At 52.1% G+C, this 26,542-nt stretch overlaps 1 protein-coding gene across 11 annotated transcripts in view; it reads left to right on the top strand.

Annotated features, from left to right (window-relative positions):
- Positions 1-26,542, top strand: part of RIMBP2 (RIMS binding protein 2) — a 66,627-nt gene that overhangs the window by 16,973 nt on the left and 23,112 nt on the right. For 5 of the 11 annotated variants that reach the window (XR_005258775.1, XM_038152625.1, XM_038152627.1 and 2 more), the window contains exons 1-8: positions 5,353-5,361; positions 9,593-9,715; positions 11,257-11,361; positions 14,691-14,741; positions 15,943-15,963; positions 19,736-19,931; positions 23,638-23,789; positions 25,978-26,054. Coding sequence is in view for 10 of the 11 variants with exons in the window: in XM_038152625.1 (XP_038008553.1) it covers positions 11,260-11,361; positions 14,691-14,741; positions 15,943-15,963; positions 19,736-19,931; positions 23,638-23,789; positions 25,978-26,054 (599 nt within the window). In the remaining variant the exon portion in view is untranslated. Of the gene's footprint in view, positions 1-5,271; positions 5,362-9,592; positions 9,716-11,256; positions 11,362-14,690; positions 14,742-15,942; positions 15,964-19,735; positions 19,932-23,637; positions 23,790-25,977; positions 26,055-26,542 lie in introns of those variants that run through there. The other 6 variants (XM_038152626.1, XM_038152619.1, XM_038152629.1 and 3 more) reach the window with 2 other exon arrangements.

Genomic DNA, 26,542 nt, shown 5'->3' with positions numbered 1-26,542 from the left:
GATTAGGGGGTAAAGCTGCATTTGTTTTCCTTTGTTAGAACAGTATCATTTGCACGGAAAAGTTCCTATTTTTAAAACGAAGCAAATCCAATTGTGATTTTATTTAAAATGCAAGCGTTTCTGAGCAGCTCTTCCTTCACCCTAGGAGTGGTGCTGGAAAACTCATGTTGTTAGCTTCTCTGCAGGAATTCATTCGTTTTTAAGTGCTAACCTCAGAAAATGTCCAGCTACTTCCCTGTGCTGCTTGCTAACATGTGCTTCACCATGGCAATTGAGAGGAAGGATGAAATGGAAATAGTAAAACACCTAAAAACAGTAAGACCGTCTCGTTTGTTTATTTTTCATTGTAGGTAATAGTTTTCCATGAAATGTCATTTATTGTAAGTGAAGCTTGCTGGCTGTGGGAGCTGTGCAGGGCAGGCTGGGCTGATTGCACTGTGCAGGCTGAGCTCACAGGGGTTAGAGACAGGGTTTTTTTGTGCAGGCTGAGCTCACAGGGTTAATTTAAAGGCAGGTTTTTTGGTGCAGGCTGAGCTCACAGGGGTTAAAGGCAGGGGTTTTGTGCAGGCTGAGCTCACAGGGTTAATTTAAAGGCAGGTTTTTGTGCAGGCTGAGCTCACAGGGTTAATTTAAAGGCAGGTTTTTGTGCAGGCTGAGCTCACAGGGGTTAAAGGCAGGGTTTTTTTGTGCAGGCTGAGCTCACAGGGTTAATTTAAAGGCAGGTTTTTGTGCAGGCTGTGCCCCAGCCCGGCTCTGGGGCCATGGCAGGAGCTGCAGTTGTACCACTGAGGGTGAGTCAGCTTTGCCTTTCAAACCCAGCTCTTGGAAGAAATAACAAATGAGCTGGAGGTGGTGAGCCTGGCCTTTGAAGTGAGTCATTTACAGGGCCAGAATACACGGGAAAGGATCAGAAGGTTTCATTTTGCTTTCAGGTCCCTGCAGCCCCCAGGTTTTCCCTTTCTCCTGGATGCGTTGTGTCCTGCATCACCCAAACCCGGAGCTCTCCCAGGGGGTTGGAGCCACAGTGTTCCAGTGCAGCCCTCCCAGGGCTCTGGCAGCAATGCTTCTCAAGGAAGAAGAGCTGCAGATAAATGAATAGGGTACAAGATTTTTTTAAAACAAAAATAATTGATGGATGAGCGAGCTAGCACACAGGGCAACAGATGCCTTTCTCCAGGCGATGGAGAACCTTGCTACCCAGACTGTGGTGTCAGGTTGTATTAAATCCACCAAAGCCATCCTCCTGCTGGGAGTTTTTTAGCCAGCCCTCACACCCAAAGGAGGATTTTTACTTTTGCTCTGTTGTGAGCACACATTTGTGCCTTCGTTTCTGCACTTTGAAAGATGCAGCTCCCATCTGAGGTAGCACAGTTTATATTTAATGTCTCCCACGTTTCATTTTCCGTGGCTGTTTCTTTATGAATTGTCTCATGCTCTGTGAAGTGTGGGCCTGGAAATCTCTGCGGGCTCTGGCACCCCCAGACCAGTGCTGCTGGTGTACTTTTGGGAGGGCTGTCAGTTCCCTGGCTGGCTTTGCTCTTCGGCTTCTGAAAGGATCATCCTGGGCGTTGTTTCCTCAACAACCTCCCTCTCTGAGCTGGGGGTGCCCGCAGCACTCCTTGCACCAGCAGGAAACGTCCCTGCTGGCTGGAACTGTGGCTGACACGCTCAGGACATTGCAGGTTCCTCTGCTGCTGCCTCTGCTGCTGCAGCGCGGCTGCGGGGTCAGCACCAGGGGTGAGAGTGAGGGTGGGCTGTGCTTCTGGGGGTGAGCCTGGAGAAAGCCCTCCCGCAGGGGAAACACAAAATCCTCCAGCAGGGGAAACACAAAACCCTCCAGCAGGGGAAATAAAAACCCTCCCGCAGGGGAAATAGCAGCTCTGGGCAGGCTCTGCCTCCATCCATTACCAAAATTTGGTTGGTTTGTTCTGTGGTGAGCCTGGTGAAAATCCTTCAGCAGGGGAAACACAAAATCTTCCAGCAGGGGAAATAAAAATCCTCCAGCAGGGGAAATAGCAGCTCTGGGCAGGCTCTGTCTCCATCCATTACCAAAATTTGGTTGGTTTGTTCTGTGGTGAGCCTGGAGAAAACCCTCCAGCAGGGGAAATACAAAATCCTCCAGCAGAGGAAATACAAAATCCTCCAGCAGGGGAAATACCAGCTCTGGGCAGGCTCTGCCTCCATCCATCAGCAAAAGTTGGGTTTGTTCTGTGGTGAGCCTGGTGAAAATCCTCCAGCAGGGGAAATAGCAGCTCTGGGCAGGCTCTGCCTCCATCCACCAGCAAAGCTGGGGCTGGTTTGCTCTGTGGCTTGCTGATGCTGATCTGGGGCAGTACTCTCTGGGTTTTTTTCTGGGGGGAAGTGAGATTATTCTACAGGCACCTTCTGTGGCTTATTTTCTTATAGCTAATCTCCCGCATTCATTTATCTGTAAAATTTCTGGATTCATGCAAGACTAGTAATTAGATTGCTCCAAGCCCTTGATTTTTTATGTTTTGGCGAGCACAGTGCAGCAGCATGACGAGGAGGGGGTGCCAGCCTGTGCAGCTGATCCCTGGAGCCCAGTGCCAGGCCTCTGGGGCTCATCTGGGAGCGCGCAGCGCTGTTCCCTTTGCCCTGCACCTCAGCCTGCTCCCTCTGGGCAGCGTGGCCCTGCCCTGCCCTGCAGCAGGGCCCTGGTGAGTCCCGGCGTGCCCCTGCCCGCCTGGCAGCCCTGCAGGGACGCGCCAGGGCAGCAGGGAGCTGCTGCTGCTGCTCAGCACGCTCCCACTGCCACAGCTGCTCCGGGCAGGGAGCGGGCGGGCACAGAGGGCAGCACGCAGGGAAGGGACAAAACCCTGACTGAATTTCTGCTAGGAAGTCAAAAGCTGTTTCCATAAAAACGGGGAAGGGCGAGGGAAGGGTGCGTGGCGATGCTTTCCGCAGGTTTGCTTTTCAGGCTGCTGCTGCTGTACTGCCGAGAGGTTTAACATCCCCCCACCCTGTGCCAGGCTCCAGAAGGAGCTGTGAAAGCCACAGAATTTCCTCCCGGGTGCAGGCAGTGGCACAGTGGTGCCTGTTTGCATGTCCCCATCAGAATCTGGGAGAGTTCCTGAGCTGGGAGTGGGGAAGGCAGGAGGGGAGAGTCCCTGGCACTCACGGGAGGGCTGGAGGCAAGCAGCACCCCAGGGCTGGAGCCAGCACCCCCAGGCTGGAGCCAGCATCCCTAAGCTGATCCCAGCATGTCCCCAGGCTGGAGCCAGCACCCCAGGGCTGGAGCCAGCATCCCTAAGCTGATCCCAGCATGTCCTCAGGCAGGTGGCAGCCCCTCCAGGCAGGTGGCAGCACGTCCCCAGGCTGGTGCCAGCAGCCCCAGGCATGCTCCAGCACCCCTAGGCAGGTGGCAGCATGTCCCCAGGCAGGTATCTCACAGGAGCTGTCTCACAGGAGCTGTCTCACAGAGGATTTTTCACAGTCTGAAATCAGGAGCTGTTTCACAGGAGCTGTTTCACAGCCCGAAATCAGGGGCTGCTCCTCAGGGGCTGTTTCAGGGGGTGTCTCACAGGAGCTGTCTCACAGGAGCTGTCTCACAGAGGATTTTTCACAGGGGGTGTCTCACAGTCTGAAATCAGGAGCTGTGTCACAGGAAGTGTTTCACAGGGGCTGTTTCACAGTCTGAAATCAGGGGCTGCTCCTCAGGGGCTGTTTCAGGGGCTGTTTCACAGAGGATTTTTCACAGGAGCTGTCTCACAGGGGCTGTTCCACTGCCTGAAAGCAGGGGCTGCTCCTCAGGGGCTGTTTCAGGGGGTATCTCACAGGAGCTGTCTCACAGGAGCTGTTTCACAGAGGATTTTTCACAGGAGCTGTCTCACGGGCTGTTTCAGGGGGTATCTCACAGGAGCTGTCTCACAGGGGCTGTTCCACAGCCCGAAAGCAGGGGCTGCTCCCCAGGGGCTATCTCACAGGGGCTGTTTCACAGAGGATGTTCCACAGCCCGAAATCAGGGGCTGCTCCTCAGGGCTGCCCTGGGCAGGCTGTGCCTTCCTGGGCACGGGGCTGAGCCCCAGCTGCTGCAGGCTATGGGCTCAGTGCTGCTCACACGCCACTCCAGGGAGCACACCCAAGCAGACACTTTTGGAATTCCTGCCTTGACAGTAATTATTACCTGGATCACTTCCAGGAGACACAGCCCAGTGAGGGAACTTGGCTGAGATTTAGACTTTGGCTCAGTTTCTGGCTTTTGCCACCTGTTATTGCTCCAGAACCTTTGAGTCACTTATCCTTTGTTCTTTAATGCTTTCTTTCTGAGCAAGCAATATAAATATTTCAAGTTAACATTTATTTGTCACTCCCAAACACACTGAGGATACACAAATACATCCTCTCCCAACTGCAGGGGTTTCAAGGGGAAATCCTGGAGCTGAGGTTTAGTTGCTGGCTTTCTGTCTGTGTATTTCCTAGGCTTGGAGCTGTCCAGTAATTCCTGGTGCTGTTTCAGGTGCTTCTTCACCTTTATGGATTTGGTTGGGATGGGGAACACAGGTGGGCTTTATCCTGGTTAAAGGGACAGGATGCTGAGAGGAGCTGCCTCTGTGGTGAACAGAGGTGCAAATGAAGCATTCCCACCCTGCTGGTTTCACCTTTGGCTGTGTGGTTGAGTTTTATTTACTGTTCTTTTTCCCAGCTCAGGCTGCTGTCTAAATACATAAAAATACATAAAAATACATAAAAATACATTCCTGGGGCTGCAGTTAAGTCCTTGGTCTTGGCGCCCAGGCTCCTCACCTCTGGTGCTGCATGTCTGCCTTGCCTGGCACGGCAGGACAGAGATGCTCTGCCAGGCTGTCTGAACTGGAAAGTGGCCATTTATTCCTGTTAGAAATGAGTATGCACTGGAAGGGAGGTGAAGTGTGTGAGTGTAAAAGTGTGGGCATGAGCCTGCATTCCAGCTGTTGCCTGCTGGAGCTGCAGTGCTTTATTTCCTGGGAGAGGAGTGCCTCCCCTGCCAGCTCCGAGCGAGGCGGGGCAGCAGTCTGAGCTCTCTCTCACCTCACAGGGAGATTTTGGGATTATTTTTGCAGGAGCTGGGGCTGTGACACAGAGCTGGGTGTGTGACACGGGCTGTGACACGGAGCTGGGTGTGTGACATGGGCTGTGACACGGAGCTGGGTGTGTGACACGGAGCAGAGGGTGTGACACGGAGCTGGGTGTGTGACACGGAGCAGAGGGTGTGACACGGAGCAGAGGGTGTGACACGGAGCTGGGGGTGTGACACGTTTGTTTCTGTTTCAGGAGGAGCAGCTGAACGATGCTGGGCGGGAGAAGGACTGCCTGAGCCTGCAGCATGCCAGCGTGTGCCCCCCAGCAGTGCAGCACGGCCAGGTAACACACAGCTGCTGTGCCAGGTGTGCCCAGGTATGCCCCTGAGCAGTGCAGCATGGCCAGGTAACACACAGCTGCTCTGCCAGGTGTGCCCAGGTGTGCCAGGTGTGCCCCTGAGCAGTGCAGCATGGTCAGGTAACACACAACTGCTCTGCCAGGTGTGCCCAGGTGTGCCAGGAGTGCCCTGCTGTCCCCAGGTGTGCCAGGTGTGCCCCTGGGAGCCAGGAGCTGCTGGCCAGGGTGCAGCCTGGCCCTGCTGGGCTCCCTGGGCAGAGGCTGGGGGACTCCTGGCACTGCCCCTGCCCGAGCCAGGAGCAGCCCTGGCTGTGCCCTGCTCTCTGTGTGCCCTGCTCTCTGTGTGCCCTGCCCTGGCTGTGCCCTGCCCTGGCTGTGCCCTGCTCCTGGCTGTGCAGCCCTGGCTGTGCCCTGCCCTGGCTGTGCTGCCCTGGGTGCCCTGCCCTGGTGTGGGAGCAGAGCTGGGTCCCCGTGGGTCCCACTCTCTCAGTGGGAGCTGATTTCTGTAAGCAGGCAGAGCTAGAGCACTTTGTGACAGGACGCAGCCACGTGTGTCACAGCATCACCTCATTTTACTCATCCATCTGCCTGTGAATTTCTCCCTCCCCTCGTGTGCTGCTCTCTGTGCTGCTGTTCACACGTGCCTCGGCACAGAGATGAGGCTCTGGGCAGTTTGCTGCTCCGGCTGGCCCGCAGCGCTGTGCAGCGTTAATGCCGCGGGGGCTCAGTCCCCGGGGACACCGAAGGCGTGGCTGCTCTGACCATCGGCAAGCACAAAGCACAGCCTGCGTGGCTGACAGCGCTTTACTGTTCCTTCTGCTTGTCTCGAGGTGCCTTGGGAAAGTCTGCCAGAGCAATTTCAACACAGAGGTCAGCGTTTGTCACGGCGGCTGCTCAGTCAGGACTAGAATTCCCCACTAAGTCAGGACTAGAATTCCCCACTAAGTCAGGACTAGAATTCCCCACTAAGTCAGGATTAGAATTCCCCACTAAGTCAGGACTAGAATTCCCCACTAAGTCAGGATTAGAATTCCCCACTAAGTCAGGACTAGAATTCCCCACTAAGTCAGGATTAGAATTCCCCCCAAGTCAGGACTAGAATTTCCTCTCACTGTTGCAGGTTCCTGGGGATGGATTTTGGGAGCTGCAGATTCCTTGGGATGGACTGGGAGCTGCAGGCTCCTGGGGATGGGTTTGGGGAGCTGCAGATTCCTTGGGATGGATTTCAGGAACTGTAGGCTGCTGGGGATGGGTTTTGGGAGCTGCAGGTTCCTGGGGATGGGTTTTGGGAGCTGCAGGCTCCCGGGGATGGGTTTTGGGAGCTGCAGGCTCCCGGGGATGGGTTTGGGAGCTGCAGGCTCCTGGGGATGGATTTGGGAGCTGCAGGATCCCGGGGATGGGTTTTGGGAGCTGCAGGCTCCCGGGGATGGGTTTTGGGAGCTGCAGGATCCTGGGGATGGGTTTGGGAGCTGCAGGCTCCTGGGGATGGTTTCCAGGAGGAAAGGCTCTGCTTTCAGTGTCCAGGAAGCCAAGGGCCCTGCCAGCAGGGAGAGGCTCAGAGCAGAAGGGAACCCTGACTCTGCTCCCTTGCTCCCAAAAATATTCAGAATATGACAACTGGTGAGGTTTAGAAAAACTTCTTTCCAGAGGTGGTCAGGTGGGGTGAATTGTTCTGGAGACAGGGAAACCCAAAGTCTGACACAAACAACCTCTTCTTGTAACTTGTTCCCGACATTGTGCCTCTGGATCTGGGGAGAGGAGCTGAGAGTGCCAGACAGGAGCAGGATTGCATCGCTGATCCCAACCCCCTCTGCTCCCCTTTCCAGGGCACAGCCTGGGTCCTGGCAGTGCCAGACAGGAGCAGGATTGCATCGTTGATCCCAACCCCCTCTGCTCCCCTTTCCAGGGCACAGCCTGGGTCCTGGCAGTGCCAGACAGGAGCAGGATTGTGTTGTTGATCCCGACCCCCTCTGCTCCCCTTTCCACGCCGTTCCTCCTCAGCAGCGCCTCTGATCTGAGCAGTGCAGCGCAGTTCCAAGGATGCAGGAGTGATTGGTTCTGAAAATCCATTGTTAAAGAGTTTCCTTTGTCATAAAGAACTGCAAGGAAGGGAAAAGGAAAATCCGTGCACAGAAAAAAAAAAAAATCCCGGGGTTGACAATAATTGCATCAGTTCTTGTGGAAAACATGATTTGTTCCCCGTTCCTGTCTTTTTTCCAGCCCACTGCACTCCAAAGAGCCCTTCTGCAGGGCTGGTGCAGGGGCTGGCTGCAGCCATTGACATGGTTTGCTCCGTGGCAAAATCTGCAAGTCAACGAGCTGCAGCCAGAAGGCAAACAAAGAGGCTGAATCAGCTTTCAAAACAGTGCATTAGAAAAGGCAAACAAAAAAAATAAAAACAAACCCCAAGCCAAACAAACAAAGCCAAAATAAAAACAAACAAACCAGACCAAACGAAATAGAAACGTTGCTGCTTCCTCACCTCCTGCAAACACTGCAGAAAAGGGGCAATGCATGTGGAAATAATCTTGGGGCTTTTAGCCCAGCTGTTCATTCCTGCTGGATTCTTCCTTCATGTAGAAGATCTGGTATGGTTCCAGCTGCAATGATCCTGCCAGGCATCAATACAGATCTCAAACTCGTGCAGTGATCAGGGCTAAGAAATCAAACTTTCAGCTGATCTGAATTAAAGGAAGAACTTTCCCGTGGCAGGCAGCAGTAATTCCATGCATTTTCCTGTTTTCTGTTTATGAAGCAGTCGCTGTCACTGGTGATTCACAAAATCCTGTGTCAAAAGACTTGATCCTGCTGAACTGCTTGACACAGGACCAAAGAATCAAACCACAAACCACATCTTCTGTCAGGAGTGTCTGATCCTTTGAACACCTTCTGCATAGAAACGTTTCAAGGCAGAGCAAGGGGTTCATTGCAGAAGAACACTGATTTTACAATTGCAGGCACACTGATTCCAAGCGTTAACGCGGGCTGATCATGTGTGTTTGAGTTTATTCTGAAGCCAGGTCACACTTAAAAGAGTCCAGAAGAAATGGAAATTTGAGTTTTATCAAATATATATATATGTGTGTGTGTGTGTGTGTGTGTGTGTATGTGTATAAATATATATATGTGTATTTATACATATATATATAGTAGGTAAATATATATATATATTTATATATATATGTGTATATAAATATATGTGTGTATATAAAAATATATATGTATGTAAATATATATATGTATTTTTATATATATGTGTGTATAAATACATATATGTATATATATAAATATATATGTATGTAAAGATATATATGTATATTTATATATATGTGTGTATATAAATATATATGTGTATATATATAAATATATATACATATATATGTATATATTTATATATATGTGTATATAAATATATGTATATATAAATATATATGTATATATAAATATATATGTATGTAAATATATATGTATATATGTGTATATAAATATATATGTGTGTATATAAATATATGTATATATAAATATATATGTATGTATGTAAATATATTTTTTTTTTTTTTTTATATATGTGTGTGTGTGTGTGTGAGATCTCTGCCTCTCTGTACAGCACGCCCATCTCGGGGCCCCTGGGATGCAGGGAGTGTGGAAGTGTTTTGGCTGTCCCTCGTTCAGGGCACGCTGGGCTGTGTTTGTTCAGTTTGCGTGGCGTGTGCGTAGCTGCAGCTGCAGCCTGTGCTGCAGCCTGTGCTGCAGCCTGTGCTGCACCCTGCAGCCTCGCTGGGCTGTGTTTGTTCAGTTTGCATGGCCTGTGCGTAGCTGCAGCTGCAGCCTGTGCTGCACCCTGCAGCCTCGCTGGGCTGTGTTTGTTCAGGTTGCGTGGCCTGTGCGTAGCTGCAGCTGCAGCCTGTGCTGCAGCCTGTGCTGCACCCTGCAGCCTGTGCTGCACCCTGCAGCCTCGCTGGGCTGTGTTTGTTCAGTTTGCATGGCGTGTGTAGCTGCAGCTGCAGCCTGTGCTGCAGCCTGTGCTGCACCCTGCAGCCTCCCCCCCTGCTGCGGGAAGGTCCCGTGAGCCTGGGGCAGGCACGGCTCCTCGGGAGCATTCCCTGGGAGGCTCTGGCTCCCTGCCTGCTCGGAGCCTTTCCCTCTGCGTTCCCCTGCCCAGGTGCCAGGTGTGCTGCCTGCCCTCCCTGCAGCCGCGACCTGTTTGTGTCTCCAGGTTACCGCAGACTATGAGCACCTCCGAGAAACCCTTCTGAGAGCGACCCGAGAACGAGCTTTGGCTGCCAGGGGAAAACACCAGCTCCAAGCCAAGCTGGAGAACTTAGAGCAGGTCCTGAAGGTGGGTGCAAATCCCAGATCCCAGATCCCAAATCCCAGTCCTTCCCCGCTCCCCACGGTCCCTGGCGCTCAGCCGGGGGGCCCTGCACAGCCAGGCACTGAACCCCCCTCTCGGCTGGGATCAGGGCTGTGCTTTTTAGGGCAGCTGGGATAAGGGTGAAGAGAAGGAGAAATTTGGACTCCATGTTTTAGAAGGCTGGTTTATTGTATTGTGAAATATATTATATCAAAAAGATTACACTAAAACTGTACTAAAAGAACAGAGAGAAAGATGCATCAGAAAGCAGATAGCAATAGAAAGGGATGAATAACAAAGGCTGTGACTCCCAGAGAGTCTGACCCAGCTGCCCCCTTGACTGGTCATTAATTAGAAACATTTAACCTGGACCAACCAAGGAAGCACCTGCTGCATTCCACAGCAACAGACAGTCATTTCTCTACATCTTGAAGCTGAGGCTCTCAGCTTCTCAGGGGAAGAAAATCCTGACAAAAGGATTTTCATAAAATATCATAACTACACAGAGTGGGAATGAGAGCCCCAGGCACGGAGAGGGCTCTCAAAGCAGCACAGGGGCATCCAGACACCTTTATGGGGCACTCACAGCACTTGAGTGCACACTGCCCTGCACAGCTATTGCAGCCAGAACGGGAGAGAGCCCAGAGCGAGAAAAACTGCCCAGATATTTCATTTCAGATATTTAACTGCCCAGATATTTCATTTCAGATGTTTAACTGCCCAGATATTTCCCCTCAGAGAGCCTGCCTGGCTGCCCCTCTGTGTAGCAGGTGACAACATCACAGGTGGGAAGTGAGCTTGGTGAAATGCTCTCCTGTGGACAACCAGGGACATTTTGGGCTGTTCCTGTCCGTTTTCTCCACGCATTTGTTCTCCCAGGGGCTGCTTTCTCGCAGCTTTGTGTGCAGTATCTCGGAGCTGCAGATGAGGTGTGGTGCCTCTGCTCTGAGATCGCTGTGGGAGCGCTGTGTAACTCGGGAAATAAAAATCCTCAACCCCAGCTCCACCAGGGAAGAGAGCAGAATCCAGCACAGATCTCTCTGAACTCCCATTTATTAGCAGGCTGTTGGGAAGCTGCAGGGATGCTGGGCAGTAATATCACCCTGGAATGAAAAGATTCCTATCTGCAGAGGGGGTCCTGGCAGGGCACAGCCTGGGTCCTGGCAGGGCTGAGCCTGGGTCCTGCAGTGTCACAGCCTGGGTCCTGGTAGGGCTGAGCCTGGGTCCTGGCAGTGTCACAGCCTGGGTCCTGGCAGTGTCACAGCCGGGGTCCTGGCAGTGTCACAGCCGGGGTCCTGGCAGGGTCAGACCCTGGGTCCTGGCAGGAATTGATGTCCAAGTGCCTGAGTTCCCTTTGGCTGAAGCCCTGACTGAACTCCCACCCCTCCTGGTTTCCCTGCTGCCTCTGAGGGTGCCAGGCAGGTGTCTGGGGTGGGAGCCGTGCCCCCCGGCCGTGGCAGCCCCTGTGGCCGCAGCTGGCACTGTCCCCGTGCCCTGAGAGCTGTCCTGTCCCTCTCCTGGCGCAGCACATGCGAGAGGCTGCGGAACGGCGGCAACAGCTGGAGCTGGAGCATGAGCAAGCCTTGGCTGTCCTCAACGCCAAACAGCAGGAGATCGAGCTGCTGCAGAAGGTACGGGGACAGCAGGGGACACCAGGGGACAGGGATGGGACAGGCAGGAGATCGAGCTGCTGCAGAAGGTACGGGGACAGCAGGGGACAGGGATGGGATGGGACAGGGATGGGACAGGCAGGAGATCAAGGTACTGCAGAAGGCACTGGAGATGGGATGGGATAGGGAAGGGACAGGCAGGAGATCGAGCTGCTGCAGAACATACCTGGGGATGGGACAGGGATGGGACAGGAAGAGGGACAGGCAGGGACAGGGACAGGGAGGAATGGAGCCCCTGCAGAAGGTACCTGGGACAGGACAGGACAGGGACAAGCAGGAGATTGCAGGTGGGAGCACGAGCTGCAGGGCAGAGGAGCATGGTGGGATCCCCTGGGCTGGAGGCACTCCCAGCCAGCTGCAGCTGCTGCCTGCCCTGGCGGCTCCGGGCCCTGCTGTGCCCTGGAAGCAGGGCTGCTCCGTGCTGCAGGGCTGATCCCTGCTGGAACCTGCCCCGCTCCGTGCTGCAGGGCTGCTCCGTGCTGCAGGGCTGATCCCTGCTGGAACCTGCCCCGCTGTCCCGGGCTCTGCTGAGCCCAGCAGGGACAGCAGTGGCTCAGCCTCCTGGGTTTCCTTTCCGTTTCCAGTGCTCCCCTCATGGTTGGCCTGGTGACACCTGTGCGTTTCTCAAATGTCACCAAGGAACCCAGTCCTGGTTTCCTGGCAGTCGGACTCGAGGTCTGTGCCGTTTCCAGCCTGTGTTGATGTTCTCACTGGCACATCCGTGTTTGGCAGGATTTCTCTGGGCTCCTCTTCCAGACGTGCGACCCTTGCTGCCTTTCCCCAGTAAATCAGGGAAAGAAAGTCTCGTGAGGTGCTGGCACATCTCAGCTGCTCCTCCTTTTCAAGAATGTGTCAGGTTTGTGTGGTAAGGGTTTGGTGCCCAGCCAGCATCAGCCCCCCACAGAAACTGAGCAGTTGCTTTAACACCTCACTCACTCCCAAGGTCATTCTCTAATTCACAAATCACTTCAAGACTTTTCTTTCTCCCCGCACTGCAATTTCTCAGTATTCATTGTAATACAAAAACCATGATGTTGAGTTTCAGTTTTGCCAAAGCCACTTAAGGCTGCAATTGTCTCAGTGCTAATGTTGATTTTTCCAATTGCTGGACTAGATTAAAACACAGAAATAATGCTGCTAATGATAATTTGGTAGGGAATTGGGAAGGAGGGACCTTCTCAGCAGAATCAAAGATGTATGTAATAATGTTGCTTGAAATAGAACGCTGTAGTTGACCAAATGAAATCTCCCAGTTAATTTTCTTTTAGTCTTTCTCAGTAAGTGTACTTAGGCACACTGCAAAATGCCATTTCTAGTTATATTCAGCAGTTATTATTAGAACTGCCTCATAAATTTTGGGCTTAAATTTCCTGGCAAAGGAAAGAAATCAAAGGAAGACACAGCATTTTTTGCTAATTTTTCTCACATTCTTCTCATAAATCCTCCTCTGGACTGGCAGCACAAACGTGTGTGCTCCTGTTTCTGCAGGGACAGGCACTGGGCCCTGCCCAGCTTGTGCTGGGTTTGGTGTTCCACCCATGCAACATGCTCAGCAGATCAATGTCTTAAATGAATCTGTTACCCAAGGACTAAAACACGTCCCTGCCAGCTTTACCAGGAGCTGCTGGCTCAGCTTGCATCCAGAGCTGGCCTCCCAGTGCTCCCAGTGCGTGTCAAACCCTTCCTTCCCTTTTGGTTTTTCATTGTCTTTCCTGGGGGAGGCGCTTCCCAAGGCAGGTGGCAGTCTGGCAGCAGCAGGGTGGCTCTCCACAGCACGCCCCGTGCCTTGGGAAGGCTGAGGAGCACCAAGCTGCCCGTCAGAGCAGAGCCTTCCCTGCCCCAGCCCCTGCCTTGCTGCCACATTCTGCAAGGAACAAAAGCTCACTCCGTGTCTGGTGCCTGCACAGGCTGACCCCGTTTCCCAGGCGGGAGGAAGAGCTCAGTGTTGTTGGTGCTGCTGGGGACCCAGCCTTCTTCTCTGAGAAAACCTAAACCCAAGGGGGTTTGATGCTCAGCAGGGGCAGCCGTGGGTGCCATTGTCTGCCAGTCTGTGAAACGCGTGCTGGTGGATGGCTCAGGCTCTGTGTGCCCTGCTGGCACCTGCTGGCACCTGCTGGCACCGTGTCCCTTGTCACCAGGGTGACAGCAGGGCTGCAGCAGGGCTGGGCTGGGCTGCAGGACGGGGCTGTGGGACTGTGGGTTTGGGGCTGTGGGTTTGGGGTTGTGTATTTGGGGTTGTGGGTTTTGAGTCTGTGGTTTTGGTCTGTGGGTTTGGGTTTGTGTATTTGGGGTTGTGGATTTGGGGTTGTGGGTTTTGGGCTGTGGTTTTGAGTCTGTGGTTTTGGTCTGTGGGTTTAGTCTGTGGGTTTGGGTCTATGGATTTGGGGTTGTGGATTTGGGTTTGTGGGTTTGGGTTTGTGGTTTTGGGTGTGTAGTTTCAGTCTGTGGATTTGGGGTTGTGGATTTGGTCTGTAGTTTTGGTCTGTGGTTTGGGTTTCTGGGTTAGGGTTTTGGTGGTGGCTTTCTGGCCTGACCCAGGTCCCCCTGAAGGGCTGGGCAGCCCTGAGCTGCAGGGAGGGCTGGTGTGCAGAGCAGAGTGCATTCCAGCTGCAGGGAGGGCTGGTGTGCAGAGCAGAGTGCATTCCAGCTGCTCTTTGGGCTGGTGTGCAGAGCAGAGTGCATTCCAGCTGCACTTGGGGCTGCAGGGAGGGCTGGTGTGCAGAGCAGAGTGCATTCCAGCTGCACTTGGGGCTGCTGTGCAGAGCAGAGTGCATTCCAGCTGCACTTGGGGCTGCAGGGAGGGCTGGTGTGCAGAGCAGAGTGCATTCCAGCTGCACTTGGGGCTGGTGTGCAGAGCAGAGTGCATTCCAGCTGCACTTGGGGCTGGTGTGCAGAGCAGAGTGCATTCCAGCTGCACTTTGGGGCTGCAGGGAGGGCTGGTGTGCAGAGCAGAGTGCATTCCAGCTGCAGGGAGGGCTGGTGTGCAGAGCAGAGTGCATTCCAGCTGCAGGGAGGGCTGGTGTGTAGAGCAGAGTGCATTCCAGCTGCACTTTGGGGCTGCAGGGAGGCTGGCAGTGGCTGGGGCAGCGCGTGCAGAGCAGCCCTGCTCCCAGAGCCACCTCCCAAGGCAAACAGCCCTGCCGGGCTGGCACAGCCACCCTGCTGCCTGGAGATGGCCCTGGGGGTGCTGCTGGCTGTGCTCTCAGCGCGGTGAACGGGGCACGACTAACTCGTTCTCCCTCTGCCTCCTTTCCCCTCCTTCTGCCCTCGTCCTCTCGCACGAATGCAAGGCTCAGGTTGAAGCTAAGAAGGAGCATGAAGGAGCAGTTCAGCTGCTAGAGGTAAGATCCCCTGGCTTCCCTTGGCTTGCCCGGGTCCCTTCTGAGCAGGGTCACTTCCAGCATGGGCACTGGGAGCTTCTCGAGGCACGTGCAGCCAAAGAGGGTTTTCTCTCTTCTGATAGAATTGCATCCTTTAGGATTTATAGCTCAGTAAGGAGGGCGTTGAGCTGAGCTGTTGCAAGTGATGTATGTTTCTCTTTTGGTACCATTTTTTGTGAAATACTACTAAGGGGAGCGATTAACGGTGAGAATTTTGATTTATTAGGCTGGAAATACAGCAGCAAATACCCACCAGTTACCTAGGGTCCCTAATTAAACACTGCCTAATTAACATAAAGCAACATGTCAAAGAGGCAGAAACTGTAAACCTAATGAAAGAATTGAGGTACTTCAAAAACCTTCAAAGGGTGTGCTGGCAGGAGAACACTTCATTTTCTGCCTGAGGAAAAGGCATGGAATGGTTTTAAGTGTTAATGTACATGTCCTAAAGAACGTGCACAAATAGGATGGATAATACAGGTGCATTGTCAACGTTTCATTTAGAAATTTCCTTTTATCTAGAGGCAATTTCCAGTCCTTTCACCTCCCCACAGTATTTCTGTATGCACTTGCTGGCCGTGCCTCAGTGAAAGGTGGATTTTTCCTGCTGCATTGATCAACTTAAAAAAAAAAAAATTAAAGCAATTGTTTACTATTATCTATAAAAGTGAATATTCCCACAGAGAGTGTTTTACTCGTAGGCTTTCATTATGATCATATCCATTACGTTTGGTTTAGCTTCCAGACTGTGAGCTGCAGTTATTATTCAATGCCTGGTGCAAAGAGTTTGATGCAGGAGAACAGAAACAAGAGGAGCAGGAGATTATTTACCCCCTCAAGCCGAGCACAATCCTGATTTAGCTGATCTGTCTGCAACCTCTGATTTGCATAACCCCTACAAGATTTCCAAAGCTTTTGCTTTTTGTGAGCACGTTATTTGTTAGCATTTTACTGAGTGTGCCTTCTGCAGTTTCAGATCAGCAGCAGTGCTGGTTGCTGTGGTGCTGCTCGCGTTGATGCATGCTTTTACACGTGTAGCTCCTCTAAGAGGCTGCTTTGAAATGTAAAGAAATTATTCAGAACTGTTTTTATTTCTTTGTTTATTTCACATCTCTTTGTTTACTGTGTCTGTTTGGGATTTGTTGCTTTGCACTTCACCCAGAACACCTTGGACAGCATGCAGGTATTTTAGGGCATGAATCTCCTTTCCCTGTGCCGAGTCCTGCACTCCTCCCTTGCACATGAGAAGCAGAGCCCGGCCTCACCTCGCATGGGATGTGTGCTGGAGCCCTTGTTATGCCAGCATGCTTTGCACTGTTGGCCTTAAACCAAACCATGCAAACCAGGATACTTCTGCAAGAAAGGAGCCTTGGCATGGCTTAACGAGAGCTCCATCCTGGTTTGCAGCCAGCTCCTCACCAGCATGCCCAGTAGGAGTGGTTTGGTGGTTCCCTCAGAGTGTGACCTCCTGACTGTGTGGGTTTTGTCTGAATTCAAAAGGTTGTCCTTTGCTAAGGCAGAGACTGCTCAGGTGATATTTGCCCCTGAGGCTGGTTTGAGCTGCCCAGTGAAAGCCACTGCTGTGTGAACAGTGGGGCTGTGGGGTGGTCCCTGCCCAGCAGAACGTGCCCATTCCTGCTCTGAATCCAGACCTGTCCAGCTGCAGAGCTGCTCACCCCTGCCCTGTGTGCAATCCAGAGCTGCAGAGCAGCTCATCCCTGCCCTGTGTGCAATCCAGCCCTGCAGAGCTGCTCCCCCTGCCCCGTGTGCAATCCAGCCCTGCAGAGCTGCTCATCCCTGCCCTGTGTGCAATCCAGAGCTGCAGAGCTGCTCATCCCTGCCCTGTGTGCAATCCAGCCCTGCAGAGCTGCTCCCCCCTGCCCTGTGTGCAATCCAGCCCTGCAGAGCTGCTCATCCCTGCCCTGTGTGCAATCCAGAGCTGCTCCCCCCTGCCCTGTGTGCAATCCAGAGCTGCTCCCCCCTGCCCTGTGTGCAATCCAGAGCTGCTCACCCCTGCCCTGTGTGCAATCCAGAGCTGCTCATCCCTGCCCTGTGTGCAATCCAGAGCTGCAGAGCTGCTCCCCCCTGCCCTGTGTGCAATCCAGAGCTGCTCATCCCTGCCCTGTGTGCAATCCAGAGCTGCAGAGCTGCTCCCCCCTGCCCTGTGTGCAATCCAGCCCTGCAGAGCTGCTCATCCCTGCCCTGTGTGCAATCCAGCCCTGCAGAGCTGCTCCTCCCTGCCCTGTGTGCAATCCCTGTCTGATGGATGAGCCTGCTTCCCCCCATCCCTGGAGCCTTTGGGTTTCAGCAGCTGGGAGGGGAGCTGGGCAGTGCCAGGGGACAGGCAGACAGGCTGTCTGAGCAGGGCTGGCTCATCCCCTGCCCTGGGCAGCAGCTCCAGCTCCAGGCAGAGCTGGGCCAGCCCTGGGACACCCTGCTCAGGACAGGCTGCATGGCAGGGACCAGGCACAGGGTAGAAATCCCCAATTCTGAGCCTGTGAGCACAGGTTAAATGGCAGGGACCAGGCACAGGGGGAAAATTCCCAGTTCTGAGCCTGTGAGCACGTTCTGCTCGGCAGGGTCAGACCCAAATCTGTGGATCTCCTGCAGCTGAGGCTGGCTGAGAGCAGAGCAAGCACATGCCTGGGGTCAGGGAGCAGGGATGAGCGTGGGGATGCCTCCTGGTGGCTCCACCGTGGCTCTCATGGCCAGTTATCTTTATAAAGTGCCAGCTCAGTTCTAACTCACAACCCTACTCAAATACAGCAGCAAAGGCATTTTTCTCCCAGGCTTCCTACTCTCATGAGAGAACTTGAAACCTCTGCATGCTCAGAAGACAGGGCATTTACTGCAATACAAACAATTTCTAAGTTATTAATGCTTTTTCAAAAATACTCTTAAGGCAGCCTTATCTTCTTGCTGAGGCGTGGACTGCGATGCTTGTGTTTTTTATTCTGTGCTAGAGTTTCCATAGCTGCCTGCTGAAGGGTCAGTAATATTCTTAGAGGGTTGAATGGCTCATCCTTAAGCTTTCCATTGGAAAGTGGGAACCAAGTAACCCAGTTTTCTTCTTTGTTTGCTTCGTGTCCTTTTGAAACTGCACAGATGCCATTTTCATGCAGCAAATTAACAAGTTAACAAATTAACAAGTAGCAAAATCTGACATTTCATTCGCTCAAAACCACAGCAAAAAAAAAAAAAAAAAAAGAAAGACGAGAGCCCCAAGCATTTCATGTTTGTGTAAAACTCCCACAAAGTCTGATTCTTGCTGTTCTTGGTTTCATAATCAATCAGAGGGATACCCTGAGCTTTCTTTTGCAGAAATAAATTGATTTGTGTGTTATGGATGCAAGGAAATTATATCTTTAAAATCCACTCTAACTTTAAAAAAGTATTAGGTGCAAGAAAAGGAACAAACAGTGCCACCTTGTAGAGTAGAACGTTTGGGTTTTGGGGTTCTTCTGGGTACTGTGAGCATTTTCCTTCAGCCAGGATCTCTTTATAGGTGCTGTGTGACAGCGTTGTTTTCTTGATGTATAAATGTACAGGTTTCTTACACAAACAGGGAATGTTTTTCCCGTTAAAAACCCGAAGCTCTTAGTTCAGTTGAACGAGTTTAATTGCTATCCAGCCCTCCTTTGTTAGTACAGCTGCTCAGCCAGGCACCAAGGGGTTTAATGCAGGAAGGTGATGTTTGCTCAGCACAGACACATTATTCCAGCCTCCATTCAGCCAGGGAGAGTGCAGCCTTGGAGAAAGGGCTTTCGTGCTGTGGTCCAACCTGTGCAGACCCCCAGAGCTCCCCTGGGTGCCTTGGCCCCTGCTTTCAGCCAGGGAACGAGTCTGACCCCCTCCCCTGCTCGCTCAGCAATTCCCCTCCTTCTGTCTGGGCAGGTTCACAACACGGGCTCCTCTTTCAGTCCTGCTTTGTTAAAGCCCGATGCCTCAAAATCCAGACAAACCCGTCATGTTTTGGTAGCCCTCCCAGGCTTGCAGAAGCCCCCTCTTGGCTGGAGCGCCTCGGGGTGGTTTGGTTTTCACTGTTTTGAGGGAGTTCAGCCAGTGGCTGGGCCCAGGCTCTGCAGGATCCCTGGGGGCTCTGTTCTTGTGGGGTTTTAAGACACAAATGTAAATGCAGCAGTGAGGAGGTTCAGCTGGATGGCAGCAGCTGGGCGAAGCCCAGAGATGCCCCAGAGATGCCACACCTGCCTTTTAGAGAGCTGGAAAGGCACACAGAGCTGGGAGAGAAGGAGCCACAGCCCTGCAGGGTCTCCCTGCGGGTGCTCTTGGCAGGGATTTCTTCAGCACTGCCGGGGTGTGAGATGAGGCATTTCCCCTCGGGAAGCTGGTGGGGGAAGCAGGAATCACCTCAGGGGGGCAGGGCTGCCCGCGGGCCACCTTCCGAGTGTGGGGAGGTCTGGGGGGAGCTGGGGGCTGTGTGTCCTGAGCCCCCATCCCAAATCCCCAGGCTGGGGGCTGTGTGTCCTGAACCCCCATCCCAAATCCCCAGGCTGGGGGGGCTGTGTGTCCTGAGCCCCCATCCCCAATCCCCATCCCAAATCCCCAGGCTGGGGGCTGTGTGTCCTGAACCCCCATCCCAAATCCCCAGGCTGGGGGGTGCTGTGTGTCCTGAATCCCCGAGCTGGGGGGCTGTGTTTTGGTTGGGAGGGGCTTGGGGGGGGGGCTGTATATCCCCATCTGTGTCTGGGGGGGGCTGTGTATCCCCATCCCCAGTCTGGGGGGGCTGTGTATCCCCATCCCCGGGCCGGGGGGCTGTGTGTTGCCTGGGGGGCTGTGTATCCCCAATCCTTGGGCTGGGGGGGCTGTGTATCCCCAATCCCCGGGCTGGGGGGGCTGTGTGGTGCCTGGGGGGCTGTGTGTCCCCAGTCCCCAGTCTGGGGGGGCTGTGTGTGCCCCGCGCTGCCCCCCGGGCGCTGAGCGCCGTGTGTCCGCAGGCCAAGGTGCGGGAGCTGGAGCAGAAATGCCGCACGCAGAGCGAGCAGTTTAAGCTGCTGTCGCGGGAGCTGGAGCGGTTCCGGCAGCAGGCGGGCAAGATCGAGCTGCTGGGCAGCGCCTCGCTGGCCCCCCCGGGGCCCCCCGGCAAAGCCCTGGCCCAGCTGATGAACGGCATCGCCACCTCCATCGGCAAAGGTAAGGGGCTGGGGGCTCCCGCCGGGGCACACCTCGCACGGCATCGCTGCCCCCGCCGGGCTGGGCTCCCAGGCAGCCAGGACACGGGGAGAGACACAGAGAAGGACACGGGGAGAGACACAGAGATCCTGACCCCATGCTCCAGGAGGCTGGTTATTGTATTGTGATGTATTATATTAAAAACGGCACACTAAAACTATCAAGAACAGAGAGAGAGATCCTTCAGAAGGCTGGGCAGGAAGAGAAAGGAATGAATAACAAAGGCTGTGACTCCCAGAGAGTCTGAGCCAGCTGCCTCCTTCATTGGTTATTGAGTAGAAACACTTAACATTGACTAATCAAGGAAGCACCTGTTGCATTCTGCACTAGCAGATAATAATTGTTTGTATTTTGAAGCTGAGGCCTCTCAGCCTCCCAGGAGAAGAAAACCCTGACAAAAGGATTTTCATAGAATGTCATAACTACACTGGGCTTCTTCCAGTTTCATCCAGGCACTGCTGGTGATGCCTGCAGTCTGAGCTCTCGTATTCCCAGGCTCTGCCCTGCACTGGTGTGTGACTCTGAGCCCCACACACAGGGCCAGCAGCTCTCCTCACAGCTCAGGCACACACAGCAATCCTTTTCCAGCCCAGAGCCAAGGACAGCGCTGCAGCTGCACCCAAAGAGTGCAAACAGCAGGGGATGGAGGGAGGCACTGCACCACTGCAGCTGCACCCAAAGAGTGCAAACAGCAGGGGATGGAGGGAGGCACTGCACCACTGCAGCTGCAGCCCAAAGAGTGCAAACAGCAGGGGATGCAGGGAGGCACTGCACCACTGCAGCTGCACCCAAAGAGTGCAAACAGCAGGGGATGGAGGGAGCAGCCTGGGAGGGAGGCACTGCACAACCTGGAGCTGCAATTGGACCCTGAACCCAAGATGGAAATGGACCAAAACTCATAAAAGTGTGAAGACTCATGACCATTGTCCATCTTGGGTGCAGCCTTGGCCAGGCTCTGGCACTGCCCAAGGTGCATCCTTTGAAGGCTTTTCAGTAAATCCCTGCTTTATTCCTTTAGCTCTGTCCAGCCTCTGCTCCAGGGAGCCTCTCTGGGCTTCACTGAGAGCAAAGTTCTCTGCAATTGTTGTTGAGTGTAGTGATAGGAAACCTGTTCAGGGTTAAAATTGCCTGTTTTTGTGTAAAATGCATCTGTCTGCATGTGCAGGCTTTGTTGGAAGCCCTTCCCTGTCCCAGGCACAGAAGCAGGTCTGCTCTCTTGCTGAAGGAGGAGTTATATTACATTACATCCATTATATTAAAAAACCATTTAAACAGAGCTGGGCAGAAAATCGAGTATTTTGACAGACATGAGAGTGGCTTGGGCTCAGTTTCATTTGTGCAGCAGAAATTATGCACTTCTCCATCAAAATTTGAAAGCAAAACTTTCCAAAAAGTAAAAAACAGTCTCAAGAGAAATGGAGAACATCAAGTAATTAAAAAAAAATCTGTATTGATATATTGATATTGTCCTTACATCTAGAGTCCCCAGCTCAGTCAACAGTGTGTGTTTGCCCAAGCTCTGTGCTGAACTTTCACCAGGCCATCTCCTGCTGCCCGAGGCAACGGCTCTCCCGTGCAGAGCTTTGTAAACGATCCATTATTCACAGGAAAGGACAAAGACCAGCCAAGAGGTTACCTGAGGACACCTAAAAACAACTCCCGTGTCAATCACAGGCTGCACTGTGTCATTCCATGAGAGTCCTCGGCGGGCTCAGGGTACATTTTGGGTACCTTATTTGCCAAGTGAAAGAATAAGGATCTCTTCCAGCACCTTGATTTTCCTGGGGTTCCTGATGAAGCGTGCTCCTGCGCTGGTCGTTACCTGTGTGCATGCAGAGCAAGGGCTGCCCTGCCCCTTGCTCCAGGCTCTGTACCTAGTGCCAGCAGTTTGGAAACAAGGCCGGAGGTCTGAGACCCACCAGAGGCTTCCTCTGAGCGAATAATCACAGTTGGCCCAGTTATTTCTAGCTTGGCACTGGCAGGCTGAGATGGCAAGCACATTAACAGCAAACAGAAGGAGCTAAATTGGCTCAAGGCTCCTGAACAGGGAGGGCTTCTCTGTTGTAGACGTGAGAAAGGTTCCAAGAATAAAAAATGTGCCCTTTTGCAGCCTGGGGATTGCTCTAAGTGGGGCTGGTTGTAATTAATCTTTTGTGTGGTGAGTTGTATATTTCCCTGCTGTCGATGTGCTGAAGCTGGCCTGCTGTAAATTACAGAGATGCAGAGAAAATTAATCATATTGGACTAATGAGCTCACCAGAAAACCCTCTGATGGAGTTCTTGCAGCTTTTTCTCCTCTGCAGTGAGAACAATGAGGTTCCTCTGATAATTCCTGGTGGCCTGGACTGGGAATCTTGAAATTCAGTAGCAAAACCTTGCTGTCAGGCTTCTGGCAGAGCAGGAGAGGAAATGCTGAACCTAAACAAATGCAGGGGCTGAACGACTGCAGCACAGGCTGCTGGTGTTAAGGAGAGGCAGGATGCACGGTGCCAGTGCCCGTGGAGCAGCAGCTCGCTGTGCCCTGCTGCAGCTCCTGCTCAAAACCAGCTCAGGTCACAGCTCCTGCTCTGGGCACTCAACAACGCTGAGAGCTAAAATGTACAAGTGGCTTTTCTCAGCTTTACTGGAGCCTGGACCACTGCTCCTTTGGCTTGTCTCACCCCTGGTGCTCACCTGAGCCAGGAGGGGAGAGAGCTCAGCCTCTGGTGAGGCTCTCCGTGGGCAGTGTGAGCTCTCTTTGCTTTCCTCTAAGCTCTTTCTAAGAAGCACGGTAAAAATATTCCAGAAGGATTTTTGGAGACGTTTCCTTTTGCATCGCCTGAGTTTCCATGTTTTAGAATGGAGGGATGAATCACTGTGGCTTAGTGCTGGTGTCAGTGAGGAGCTCCCAGGAGACACCTGGCACTGCCTGCCTGCCAAAAGTCAAACAATTATTGCAAGAGGAATATCCTGCCAACTGCATCCTTAGCATTCCAGTCTCTGTTTTAGAAGACAAATGCATGGCTTGCCTCTGATTTCCAGATTATGACAGGGTCCCCAAAATAAATACAGGCTCCAGCAGCAGCTCTGCAGTGCCGGGTGTGTTACACTGCGTGCCTCAGCTTCCCCAGGCACACCAAGGGACAAGGTGGCTTCTTCTCACTGGGGAAACTTCACCTTTGGGTTCTTTTAATGAAAATGCCTTCCCTTTCTGGGCTGTGTTTTGTTCCATGTACCTTTGGGCTCTGCCAGTGGAAATGCCTTCCCTTTCTGGGCTGTGTTTTGTTCCGTGTACCTTTGGGTTCTTTTAATGAAAATGCCTTCCCTTTCTGGGCTGTGTTTTGTTCCATGTACCTTTGGGTTCTTTTAATGAAAATGCCTTCCCTTTCTGGGTTGTGTTTTGTTCCATGTACCTTTGGGTTTTTTTAATGAAAATGCCTTCCCTCTCTGGGCTGTGTTTTGTTCCATGTACCTTTGGGCTCTGCCAGTGGAAATGCCTTCCCTTTCTGGGCTGTGTTTTGCTACCTGTTGTTGCCTTCAGCAGTTTACCAAGGTCTGGGAGCTGCCAGGCTGAGCCCCCCCAGCCTTCCTCCGGAGGGTTTCTGACAGGAGAGGAGAGTGCCCTGTGCTGGCTTGGCAGGGCTGTGCTGGAGCCGCTGCTGATTCCCGTGTGCTCTGTCCGTGCCAGGCCATGAGAGCCCTCCTGGAAGCCGCTGTGTGATCTCAGAGTTCATCAGACCCCTTCAGATATCTGGAGACAAGCCAGAGCAGCTGTCTGTCAAACCCACGCTCCTGGCCAAGTCAAGACCTGGTACCCCAAGATGCAGATTTGATTCAGACGTGAGTCTTCTTCAATTTTTAACTGAAAAAGTGGCTCGGGGCTGAGGCTCCTCTGCTCCAGCAGGCTGTTGCAGGTTGATCCACCTGCTTTTAAAAAGCCAGACACCAATGTTGTCATTTCCTGAGGCAGCTCGGGAGCGTGGCCGGTGGGATTTGAGGGGTGTTCTCAGGGAAGCTGCGGCTGATGCCGCGGTTGGAGCTCAGGGCTGTGAGGAGCTCTGCAGCTCTCAGTGCTGAGCACAGAGCACGCCTGGGTGAGGCACAGCAGCATCTCTGTGTGGTCTTCAGGGCAGCTGGGACAAGGGTGAGAGACACAGAGATCCTGACTCCATGTTCCAGAAGGCTGAGTTATTATATTGTGATATATATTATATTAAAATGCTATATTAAAACTACACTAAAAGAACAGAGAGAAAGGATCCATCAGAAGGCTGGGCAGGAACAGAAAGGAATGAATAACAAAGGCTGTGACTGAGCAGAGCCTGAGCCAGCTGCATCCTTGATTGGTCATTCATTAGAAACACCTCCATGGACCAACCAAGGCAGCACCTGCTGCATCCCACAGCAGCAGAGAGTTCTTGTTTGCATTTCCTTCCTGAGGCCCCTCAGCTTCTCAGGAGAAGAAAATCCTGGCAAAGGATTTTCATAATATATCATGATTTTTAATGTTTAGGACAAATGTTAAATATAAAAACTGCATAGAACAAATCTTGGAAAGTCTGTAGAAGGGTTTTTTTCTCTATTAGATATCCTGGCTTATTTGGGCAGCTAGCCACGAGGAAATGATCTTCAGATTTTACCCCTCATTTCAGGAAATCCCTTTCCTAACCCTTACAGCAGTAAGTAGGTTGCAACTCTGTGCCTATTTTCTATCCATGTTATATTAATTGGTACTGAAAATGTGGAAGTTGGTGGAATCAGAATGTTTCTGAATGGATCACAAGCCTGAGGGTATTCAACAAAATACTGGATTCTTGTATAGTGGGAATTCCACAAGCATGTCTGAGGATTATTCAGAGGAAATATTTGTGTATATTTGTGCAGCAGCATTATTGAAAAGTGGAAACATTCACTGCTTTTTGAAGAGGCCACAGAAAAAGCAGCTTAGCAAGGAGACTTAGGGAAGCAGAACTAACAGCAAGGAGCAGGAGACGCAAACGTCCAATTTAATTCCCCTTTTCTGTGATTTCTGAGTTATCTCTCGCTGGGAATGTCAAGCCCTCTTGTGCAGAACTGTACTTTTTGTGCCTTCTAGAGTGTAATTATGTGATACACGCTCACATTAGGCAAGCTCACAGAAATTAAGCTCCATTCCTCCTTGGAGACACCCAGACCCAAGGGAGGGCGTGTGAATAAAACCTGAAAAATGAAACACCGTGCTGGGAAGTCTGAAATCAATAAACCAATAAATAAATCAGTGATAGTCTGCAATGGCCTGGTTGTTCCTATTAAAAAGCCTTCTGGAACAACCAGACACCTGAATCCTCTTCCCTGGGGATTTTCCTGGGGTGCTCCTGGCAGGGACCAGTTTAGAGCTGGGAGCTGCAGCTCAGTGTTCACTCTGCCTAGGCTGTAAAATTTTGCTCTGTTTTTGGACAGTTTATTTCATTTGATCCCACTGTTAACCCAGTATTTCTACCTTAATTAACTCTCTCGAGCTCAGGCAAAAAGTTGGTCATTTTTTTCTGGATTCAACACCCCAATTAAACCTCCAGGTTTTCTAGACCAGATCTGTAATAGAATAAACATGTGGCTTTGCAGGATTGAATTCAGTGTGATGTGAAATTCAGGAGAAAATATGTTATTTCCTTCAGTTGGTGGAAAGGGTGGTGTTCAAGAGATGCTGATGCTGTGGGTTGGGTGGGATGGGATGGGATGGGATGGGGCTGGATTGGATGGGGCTGGATTGGATTGCATTGGCAAGGGGTATATTTTGTGTGATACTCGTGGTTTCCAGGTGTTTGGAGGCTGACACTTGCACCAGTTCTAAACTCAGCATTTGTTTTAAGTGCTCAGTCACTGGATTCTGCCCTTCTAAGTAAAATTAACCAGTTGTGCTCCATGTCAGAATTTAATTCTTTTTTCCTTGTTATTGTGTGTTACTGATTGATATCACCTGTCAGGAAAACTGCTCATTCTTCTTTTTTTGTAACCACATTATCTTTTTTCTCCCCCCACACCCCCACAGATGGATAATGATCAGAATTCCAATACCTCAAAGCAGAGATATTCTGGGAAAGTCCACCTTTGCATCGCCCGTTACAGGTAAAGCACCCGTCTCCTTACAGCACTCACCCAGAGCTGAGATACTCAGCAGCAGGGCTGGCTCCCCTCCCTTGTACCCTGAATTTCTGCGTGGAATGGCTGCTCTGCAGAGCCTGTGCTGCTGGCACTGCTGCGGAGCAGGGCCTGTCCCTGTGCCCCAGCTGCCAGAGGGAGCTGAGCTCTCACCCCCTGCCTCCTGCCCTCCTGTTCAAATCAGATTGAATGGGCACCTCCTGCTCTAGAGGAGAGGTCTCACCCTCTTCCTTTCAATTGCTTCTTCAAGCAGGAGAAGATTTGAAGTCCATCACTGCTTTGCACATTAAAATTTCAGGCATTAGGGACTGTCGCCATAAAAATTTCAGTGGCTAGCAGCTTCTCCCAAGATGGAAATAGATTTAAGTGCTTTTTTTGTCTCTCTGTAGCTTCTCTTAGATGTAGCTCACTGTTTTGGTCTTCTTTTACCTTGCCCCTGTAGAAGTTTAATGAAC

Source organism: Motacilla alba, chromosome 15 (genome assembly GCF_015832195.1).
Source record: "Motacilla alba alba isolate MOTALB_02 chromosome 15, Motacilla_alba_V1.0_pri, whole genome shotgun sequence".
Classification (NCBI taxonomy): domain Eukaryota; kingdom Metazoa; phylum Chordata; class Aves; order Passeriformes; family Motacillidae; genus Motacilla; species Motacilla alba.
Note: the sequence above shows the minus strand (reverse complement) of the source record. Positions and strands in the feature narration are given on the sequence as shown.